At 38.5% G+C, this 10776-nt stretch overlaps 1 protein-coding gene across 1 annotated transcript; it reads right to left on the reverse strand.

The window, feature by feature from the left end:
- Positions 1-440: 440 nt before the first annotated feature.
- BCL2A1 (BCL2 related protein A1) lies at positions 441-10201 on the reverse strand. Its single transcript, XM_023193386.1, has 2 exons — positions 9460-10201; positions 441-725 (listed from the first exon to the last, which is right to left on the reverse strand). Exons 1-2 carry the CDS (start codon positions 9877-9879, stop codon positions 618-620), a joined length of 528 nt encoding a protein of 175 aa, XP_023049154.1. The 5' UTR covers positions 9880-10201; the 3' UTR covers positions 441-617.
- Positions 10202-10776: the final 575 nt, after the last annotated feature.

The raw sequence follows: 10776 nt of genomic DNA on the forward strand, positions 1-10776 counted from the left end.
ACTAGTTCCACATTGAATCATTTACCTAATTTTCTTTGGTCACAATATCTCCGAGTATCTTGCATATCAGGTTGCCATATCCATCAACCCCAAATGGCAAGCCAGAGAGAGAAGGCTGGGGAGGAGGCATCAGTGGAAACTCTAAGCAGCCAGGGGCACTGGAAACTGCAGACAGCATGGGAAAGAAGGAAGGAAGAAGAGGGAAGCCGACCTGAGTCTGCTTTTAGCCTGAGTCTGCTTCTCAGTCTAGTCTGCAGTCTAGCCTAGTGACAGAGAGAAGGACTTTTGGGTAATGGGCACCCCTGAAAGAGTCTACTGGGGGGCAGAAAACACACTGCCTTCCTGGTTGTCATCCCATAATTCATTGCCTGTCTCCTGTGTTGAGCTTTACCCTTCAGCTGAATTTCCAGGCAGACCCAAGAAATTAAGACAAAATGGCATATAGAGAAAAATACATACAATTTATTCATTAAATGGGGAAAAAATTTCCGTAACTATGGAAAGTCAGGTTACATCATCACAGCTGTTTATTTAAAACTAGAAGTATGTGTTGATAATCGTTTTGATGAGAGTTAAGAAAATTAGGCCGGTTTCACAATATGGAGTGTCCTTTCTGGTCAACAGTATTGCTTCAGGAGAGATAGCATTTCACAGATCTTTCCTGTAACTTCTAGAAAAGTCATCCAGCCAGATTTAGGTTCAAACTTCTTTACAAAGCCATTTTCCTATGAAAGAATAAATTTAACATTTTAAAAATCATTGTAGATTAAGTATGCTGTAATAAAAAGCAAAAATATTTTCATTTAAATAGTGCAAATAGTTAACCTTCTACTCCTTCTACCCCTCTTAAGCAGCATCATCTAACAGAAATACAGTGTGACCTACATCTGTAATTTTAATTTTTTTGTAGCTATATTTTAAAAAGTAAAAAAATAGGTAAAACTAACTTTTAAGATACATTTAGTGTTATTTTAATATGTTATCAGTATAAAATCATTAATGAGATATTCTTTTCTCATAACAAATCTTCAAAATCCAATGAGTATTTAGTACTTACGGCATATCTCAGTTCAGACTAGCCACATTTCACTACCATAGTGGACAGCAAGCACAGCTCTAGAGGATAGAAAGCCTATTTTTTTTTCTTGTTCAATTGTCCAACATTGATTTCAATGCACTTATATTTGTAATATGAATTCTACTATACTGTAAACTGCATTGTATTGAAAATCATGAGAACTCACAGTAAATCCAAATTAAACCAATACCTTTGAAGCTATGAAAAGTTTGATGGTTTCTTTTATAATCTACTCTCTTTGTGATCAGACATAGCTTTAAAAATATACGGTAACCCAACTAACTGGGCATTTTATTTATTTAATTTACAGTCCGTAATCAAAGAATCCTCACTGAAAATTACCTCTGAGATAATCCAGCCTGATGCCCTCCCTTATTTTAACCAATGAGAAAATCGAGGCCCAGAAAAAAAATAAGTTATCTAAGATTAGCCAACCCCTTGGTGCCTGAACCTGGATTAGAATGCAAACACCCTACTTCTTTCCACTCCATACATTTCCAAACAAGTGCCAAAATAATTAGAAAATTGGTAAAATAATTTTTTCAAATGATCATCTGGCAAACATTCACGTCTCCATCTTGCAGGTTTCAGAACCTGGGGTTACAAATACCTGCGAGTAGCTCAGAGCATAGTGTAACTTAATATTGAAACGGAAACCAAGCATAACTCTTTGATAGTTGCGAGAGATTCGAGAGCTCTGTGGTGCCTTGGAATCACTTTATGAGCATCATTGGCAGAGCGGATGAATACCACCAGCCAGGGGGATTTTCCATTTGAAAGATTTCCTAAGAAAGCCATTTTTTGCCTACGTGTTAAGTGTGCATCGTGCTGTGAGACATGCTGTCATGCCTTGATAGAGGAAGGAAACTGCCCCTCTCTCTTCCTCTTTCCCTCCTGCCAGTACATACTCATAGTTTCCCATCCACTCTCAAGAGGTATCCACTTCGTTACTCTCGTTCCTAGAATTTTCATAAACCCCATGTTTCGCAAGAATAATGAGGCCCTCTGAAATGATTTTTTTTTTTTTTTTTTTTTGAGATGGAGTCTGGCTCTGTTGCCCAGGCTGGAGTGCAGTGGTGTGATCTCGGCACACCTCAGTCTCCGCCTCCCGGGTTCAAGTAATTCTCCTGCCTCAGCCTCCTGAATAGCTGGGACTACAGACACATGCCACTATGCCTGGTTAATTTTTGTATTTTTAGTAGAGACGGGGTTTCACTATGTTGACCAGGCTGGTCTCGAACTCCTGACCTCATGATCCAGTCACCTCAGCCTCACAAAGTGCTGAGATTACAGGTGTGAGCCACTGTGCCCAGCATGATTTTTATTATGACAATGATCATTGTCTATTATCATTGAGCAGTCATAACATATCATCTTATATACATCAATGTCTAAAGAAAGGACAGTGAACAAAGAAAAAACTAATGAATTCAGCCAGATGAAGATTAAAATTTATTTATTATTATTATTTTTTGAGTCAAAGTCTTGTTCTGTCACCCAGGCTGGAGTGCAGTGGCGCGATCTCAGCTCGCTGCAACCTCCGCCTCCTGGGTTCAAGCGATTCTTCTGCCTTAGCCTCCCAAGTAGCTAGGACTACAGGCACACGCCACTACACCCAGCTAATTTTTGTATTTTTAGTAGGAATCAGGTTTTTCACCATCTTGGCCAGGATGGTCTTGATCTCTTGACCTCGTGATCCACCCACCTCAGCTCCCAAAGTGCTGGGATTATAGGCGTGAGCCACTGTGCCCGGCCTAAAATTTTTTTTAACTATGAAAAATTAAAATTAAAAGAACAATATACTAGGAAAATATTTACATATAGCATGAAAGAGTTCATTCAAATGTAACGGAAAATCCTCAGGTCCTTAATAGTCTAAAAGGGAAAGACTATTAAAGAGAGAAATATAAATCATTAACAAGTGTATGGTAAAAACACTAATAGCAGTTAAAGAAATGTACTTTCAACACAGTCTTATTGTTTTGTAGACCTATTAAATTCGCTTTGTTACTTTATGCCTATCAAACCCTCAAAATGATTAATAGTACTACCCACGTTGTTAAGTTTGTTGTTACATTGTTCCATTGATATAATGCTTTTGGAAAGAAAATATGTTTTCCAATATGCTAGAGTATTGTAATTATATACATATCTTGTTAGAAATTTATCATGAGGCAGTCTTCTAAAATATTGGAGGGTAGGGGGCACCAGAAAAGCATACCCATGCTTCAGTACTGAAGCATTATATCTAAAAGGGGAAAACTCAAAAAAAAAAAAACTGTCTAACAATTGGGAATTGGTTAAGTAAATTATGATATGACAAATTAATGAAATATTCTGTAGATATTAGAAATTAATACCTAATGTTAACATGGAATATGTGAGACAGTGTTGAAAATATTTATATGTCACACGAAAAAACTCTTGTACGCCCTAATTACAGTTGCATACAGTGTCTGCATGTGGATATGTTACGGTGATGGGAGTGACTTTTCTTCCTTTCAAAAAGGTTATTTTCAAACATATTTTGTTTAATGATGCTATTTGTATCTTAAAACCATTATGTAAAGATAAATATACGAATAAGGATTCAGTATCTTATCAGTAATGTAGTAGTAAATAAGAATTGTTTCAGCCTTATTATTTCTGGAAATGGTGATAGTTTGTTAAATTCAGCTACTTTGGTTACAAGACAACCAAAACATAAAATAATATCAATAGTCCAAAGAAAATCAGAACCTCAGAATTTTTAAAGATAGAGGCAGCCGGGTGCAGTGGCTCAAGCCTGTAATCCTAGCACTTTGGGAGGCTGAGATGCGAGGATGGCTTGAGCCCTGGAGGTTGAGGCTGTAGTGAGCCAAGATCGCACTCCAGCCTGGGTGACAGAGCAAGACCATGTTTAAAAAAAAAAAAAAAAAGATACAGACAAATACCATTATGTTGTTCCCATTTCTCTAAATATTATTTATTCATTTATTCATTCAGGAAATATTCATTGAGCATTGGCCACATGCCAGTACCAGTTAAAGCACTGGAAACACAGTGGTGAAGAAAGCATACAGGATCCCTGCCCTCACTAAGCTTATATTCTCATGGCAGACACAGACGATAAACAGATAAGCAAACAAATATGCAATGGGATATCCAGTCATGAAAACTATTATGAAGGCAATAAAGTAGGGTAGGGAGACAGAGAGTGGCAGTGGTACTTTCTCAGTTGGGGTGATCAAGGAAGACTTCTCTGAGGAGGCAACCTTGGAACAGAAGCGTGAGCAAAGGGAAGAAGTAAGAATAACAAAGAAAAGAGAAACCTCTTGGCCTAATGGTATGACCCAAGCTTTAAAATGGTGGTTACTGGGAAAGCACCAACTCTGACTGTACATCCTACTTTCAGAAAAGCAAAGAATAACCTATCTAAACTTCCTGGAATTTCCCACATAACCGTCATAGTTGCATAGTATTTGACAGCTTGGAAAGCACTGTTTTACAAAAAGTGTTTTATAATCGTTTAGCTTTCCTTTAAAGGTAGATAAGAGCGTTTTCATTAAATATTATATATAATAAATCATGTCATATCATATTATTATATACATTATATAAGGAATCTGAGTCTCAGAGTACCTCAGTAACTTACCCAAGTTTATACCTCTAGTGAGTGAGAAAACCAGAGTTCAAATCTCCAGTTTCAGTGTTGTTTCACTGAATCATTCCATCAGCAAATATTTGTTGTTACCATCTATGCAATAGGCCCTATTCTAGGCATGAGGTACACAGTGATGCATTAAGTAGACATGATTTCTCCCACGTGGAGCTGAGTGCCAAGCATTCTTTTTACTCCCCCAGCGTATGCAGAGCAGAATGCTTCATTGAAGGGGGAGGAAGTAAGAAGAGCCACCATGGCCGGGCGCGGTGGCTCACGCCTGTAATCCCAGCACTTTGGGAGGCCGAGGCGGGCAGATCACAAGGTCAGGAGATCGAGACCATCCTGGCTAACACTGTGAAACCCCCTCTCTACTAAAAATACAAAAAATTAGCCGAGCGTGGTGGCGAGCGCTTGTAGTCCCAGCGACTCGGGAGGCTGAGGCAGGAGAATGGCGTGAACCTGGGAGGTGGAGCTTGCAGTGAGCCAAGATCGCGCCACTGCACTCCAGCCTGGACGACAGAGCGAGACTCCGTCTAAAAAAAAAAAAAAAAGAGCCACCTGGTTCAAAAGGAAGGGTGATCCCAAGGGAAGAGACATGAGTTTCATCTCAGGATCATTCTAATGGTTTTTAAGAACCATCCTTTCCTCATGAATGCTGAAGGCAGCCAAATGGCACTAGCTCTCCTATCAGATCTTGTGAGAGCACATCCTTTCTCAGCACTTCAAATTAGGAGAGGGGACAGGAGGAAATCATGGTAAATGTGGAAGAGGAGAAAAAGAGAGATGAGAAGCCACAAAAAAAGAAGGCAGGCAGGCAGGCAGGAAGGCAGGAAGGCAGGAAGGCAGGAAAGACAACTGATAAAAAGGAGAAAGAATAACGAGAGATTATGAGTCCCATTACTGATAGACCAGTCTTGTTTCTTCCCATTAGAGGATCTGTTTTATATGGTAAACAACAGCGATAAACTTGTATTGAGTACTCATTTTCAGCAACTGTTTCAAGTGCTTTGCATATATTGACTAATTTGATCCTTATACCAGTCCCAGGACATAGGTTGCAATATTTTCCTGTTTTTACAGATGAGGAAACAAGACCGGGAAGTTAAGCAATTTGTACAGTTCACACAGGTAGTAAGCACTTGAGCCCAGAAGTGAAGCCAGGTCTGTCTAAACATCTATGCTGTGCTCACATACTGCTTTTTCTTTTCTTTTTCTTTTTTTTTTTTTTTTGAGATGGAGTCACTCTGTTGCCCAGGCTGGAGTGGCACAATCCCGGCTCACTGCAACCTCTGCCTCCCAGGTTCAGGTGATTCTCCTGCCTCAGCCTCCCAAGTAGCTGGGATGATAGACCCCCGCCACCACACCCTGTTAATTTTGTATTTTTAGTAGAGACAGGCCTTTACCATCTTAACCAGGCTGCTCTTGAACTCCTGACCTCAGGTGATCCACCCACCTCAGCCTCCCAAGGTGCTGGGATTACAGGCATGAGCCACCGCATCTGGCACATACCACATTCTTGATTAAAAGTTTTCATAAAGTCTCTGGGCAATTTTAACATTTAATTAAATTACAGATTGTATGTTTTATGATGACTTCTTGAGTTTTTTCAGGTGGGTAGAAGTGAGAGGCTGGTGCGCACATCTTGATAAAGTTGTAAGTGCCTCCTCTACCCTTACTTCTTCTTGTGGGCCACTGACTACTAGCATAGGCGTGTGATTGTGCCATTTCCCTTGAAATGAATCATTCAAGAGTAAATTCATTCATTTGAGCAGATTTGTCAACATCACTATGAAAAGAAGATAACAGTTTTCCATGCCAGTTTGCACTGAATCAAAAAAGCACTGCCTATCATTGACAGAATCAATGTCTCATCTGAGGTGGGAAAGCAGCACGGAGATTGCTTTGAAGTGACATCTTCAAGAGTATTTCATTTCTACAACCTGAACTATTCAGGTGCTTTAAAAAAAAAAAAAAAAGAGCTTGGAAATTTTAGAAAGGCTGAGTATGTGCATGTGCAGGCAATGTGTGTATTTGTATCTACACTCGCGAGAGGTTCATCCCACCACACTCATGTTTACATCTGTACCACCCTCGAAAGATGAGGGTACTGCTAGAAATTCTCAGAGACAATTCCACACCTCTTGCTAACAGTGAGTTCCAGGAGCTCACAAAATTTACTGTGGAGAAGTTAAATTTTTAAGTAACATTTATTCACTGTCTGTGTGTTCCAAGTACTAAGCTAGGCATTGGCAATACAATCCAAACCCACAAACCTACTGCAAACTAGTAGAGTATTTCTCTGCAGGCTCATCTGTGGTCCTCTGTGCTAGAGAACGTTTGCCTTCACCTGAAATCTACACAGTGCTGCTGAAATTTCCACCAGTCCTCAAGTATAGCCTCCTCCCACAGCCAGAAGAAAACATGATAAAACATTTCACATGCTTCGCCCAGCCTCAGTCAGGCTGAATTAGAAAGAACTAAGTTCCAGGAAGAAGGTGACTGAGAAAGGGGAGTAGCTGCAGTAAGCTCTATCACGCAGGAAGGTCTTAAACAAAACGAAAAAGGCATCAAGTAAAAGATCAATAAATTTGATCACAACAAACTTTTAAACGTTTATAATGACCAAAGACGTCATTAGCTTTAAAGGATAATCAGCAAACTAAAATACATCTGCCACATATATAAAAATAATTTGGCTGGGTGCGTGGCTCAAACCTGTAATCCCACAACTTTGGGAGGCCAAAGTGGGAGGATCACCTGAGGTCAGGAGTTCAAGACCAGCCTGACCAACATGGTGAAACCCTGTCTCTACTAAAAATACAAAATTAGCTGGGTGTGGTGGTGCACACCTGTAATCCCAGCTACTTGGGAGGCTGAGGCAGGAGAATTGCTTGAAACCAGGAGGCAGAGGTTGCAGTGAGCTGAGATCACACCATTGCACTCCAGCCTGGGCAACAAGAACGAAAACTCTGTCTCAAAAAATTTAAATAATAATAATAATAATTTGTATCCAGAATGTTCAAAGAATTCCTACAAATCAATAAGAAAAAGACAAAATAAAAGGAAAATGGGCAAAGGGTGTAAACTGACAATTGCCTGCATTTACAAATGATCAGTTAATATACAAAAAGATGCTCAAAATGTAAAAAAAAATTTAGCCTTACTAGAAATCAAGAAAATGAGAATTGAAACAAGATAAACTCTATATTTTTAGCCCAAAAAATTAAGGAAATTATGACGAATTGCAACAAGCTAATGTTAGTCAGCTGGGGTAGGGGGACTGCGGGATACTCTAAGAAGCTGCTGATGAGAGTGGAACTTGGTGGAGCCACTTTGGAAGGCAAGGACCTAGTAAATTAAAAAATGTATGCCACCATGACCCAGCGTCTACAACCCAACATCCACCCTGGAAAACTACACACACGCACAAGGGAAGATATATGTAAAATGATATTCAATGAAGCATTGTGTGTGATAGCAAACTCGAAATAACCTAAACAGCTATCAACTACAAATGGCCAGACACTCTACAGCATTTACATACAACAGAATATACACAGCATTCTTAATAATACTATTTTAAATAACTCTGGATAAAAAAATAAGTGGCAGAATTAGTACCATGTACTATTTTTACATATACACATGTAAAAATATGTACTCAAAATTTATATGTATATATAAAAAATTTATGTATATATGTAAAAGAAGTATGTGTTATATGGTATAACATATACATTATGTAAAACATACATAAGCATACACATTTTACATAAAATTTTTTTACAAAAAATTTTTTACAAAGAAGTATTGTTTATTTTCTATGGATATATATAGTAGGCATGTTTTGCATGCAAAATAATTGATAATAGTGGTTACCTCTTGGGAGAGGTGAAGGCCAGGAATTAGGGGTTGGAGAGAGGATTCATGAACACTTACATGCTTTAAGAAAATAATCATTAAGTATATTGGGATATAAAGGAAAGCATATACATCCAGCTGTGTCAGGCTTTTTACCAACATGAGTTTCAACACAGGCCCCTACGCAGTCTTGGCTTTTTGAGGCACTGGATAATAAAGTGAATTTTTATTTGAAAATTCTTGAATAAAGTTTCTTGCTGGTGATACTGTACGTTATGTTTTAATCAACAAACTTTAACAGCCCAGAATTGTTATTATTAATAATAATTTGTTATACATTATATATAATTTGCTATACATTAGTATATGTTACAATTTGTTATGTATTAGTAAACTGAAAAACACCAATTTGTAAGCAATGAACTTACAAAAATTTACACCTGTCTTTTGCAACCTCATAAATACCTAAAAATAACAGCATCTAATAGCAACTCTTTCTGTACTGATTGGAGACATTTCTGTAAAGTCTGTACTGTCATGACAACCCTAGCAAAAGCTAAGTACTAGATTAGAGTGTGTACACAGCTGACTGTGAAGCTGCATGAGAGAGGTGCTTTGTTAGTCCCCAAACTTTACTACTGTAATTTATACTGTTAGGAATAAAAACTGGAAAAACAACTGCTTTCCAATATAAAGTTCAAGTTCAAGGATTCATCGGAAATAAGCCAGAAAGTCTATTATTTTAAAAATTAAAACAAACCACCCAAGGAAACTAGTATTCTTAGGTAAGTGTTTTGTTGTTGTTTTAATTAGCAAGAAAATTCTCAATTTCTATTCCACAGTAAAGAACAATGAAGAATTTTTCCATCACACATACCCAGCCTCCGTTTTGCCTTATCCATTCTCCTGTGTTATTCATTATGAACTCAGCAACAAAATACGAAATCTCCTTATAAGTATCCACATCCGGGGCAATTCGCTGTCGTAGAAGTTTCTTGATGAGAATACCTTCAAATGCAAATATGGTTACAATTCTTCCCCAGTTAATGATGCCATCTTCAAACTCCTTTTCCATCACTTGATTGAATAGTGTTCTGGCAGTGTCTATGGATGCAACATTAACATTGTCCAAGCATGGCTTCAGATTCTTTTCCACTTCTTTCTGGACTGAGAATGCAACATTTTGTAGCACTCTGGACGTTTTGCTTGGACCCGATCCAGATTGTGGTATCTGCAGGACGTACTGCAAATAGTCCTGAGCTAGCCTGTAAATATATCCAAATTCACAGTCTGTCATCTTCTGCCTGGTGGAGAGCAAAGTCTTGAGCTGGCTCACCTTGAAGCTGTTGAGGCAATGTGACGAGAATGCTCACTGAGCTTGGCTGAGTTATGACACATGATGATACATGGAGGTTGGTGGAATTTCTGTTTGCATCACTTTATAATAGCCTTCCTCCTAGTCACTTTCATGCGTAGGCTGTGTTTCATGTCGTGTATGAAAGAGAAAGTTTAAAATGTGAAAGAGGAAAATGTTTCAGAGAGGCCACTTCCTCATCCTGTGATTAATTCAGCTTTACAAGTCTTAAATGCAGGATGTGGAGAAATTAGAATCCTTGTAGATTGCTGGTGGGAATGCGAAATGGCGCAACCCCTGTGAAAAGGTTGGCAGTTTCTCAAAAAGTTAAATACAGAATTATCAGAAGACCCAGCAGTTCCATTCATAGGTATACAACCAACAGATACTCAAATACTTACATATGAATGTACATAGCAGCACTATGCACAATAGCCAAGAGCTGGGCACAACTCAAATATTCATCAACAGATGAATGGATAAATAAATTATGGAACATTATTCATTCAAAAAAAGGAATGAAGAACTGATACATGCTTCAACAGGAATAAACCTCAAAAACATTAGGCTAATAGAAAGAAGCCAAACAGAAAAGGTTATACATTATGTGATTCTATTTCTATGAAATATCCAGAATAGTTAAATCCATAGAAATAGAAAGCAAATTGATGGTTGCCCGGGACTGAGGAGAGGGAGGAGTAACTGCTTAATGGGTAGAAGGTTTTCTTTTGTGTGATGAAAATGTTATGCAAGGCCGGGCCCGTTGGCTCACGCCTGTAATCCTAGCACTTTGGGAGGACAAGGCAGGTGGATTGCCTGAGCTCAGGAGTTTGAGACCAG

The sequence above is a fragment of the Piliocolobus tephrosceles genome, chromosome 6 (assembly GCF_002776525.5).
Source record: "Piliocolobus tephrosceles isolate RC106 chromosome 6, ASM277652v3, whole genome shotgun sequence".
Lineage (NCBI taxonomy): Eukaryota > Metazoa > Chordata > Mammalia > Primates > Cercopithecidae > Piliocolobus > Piliocolobus tephrosceles.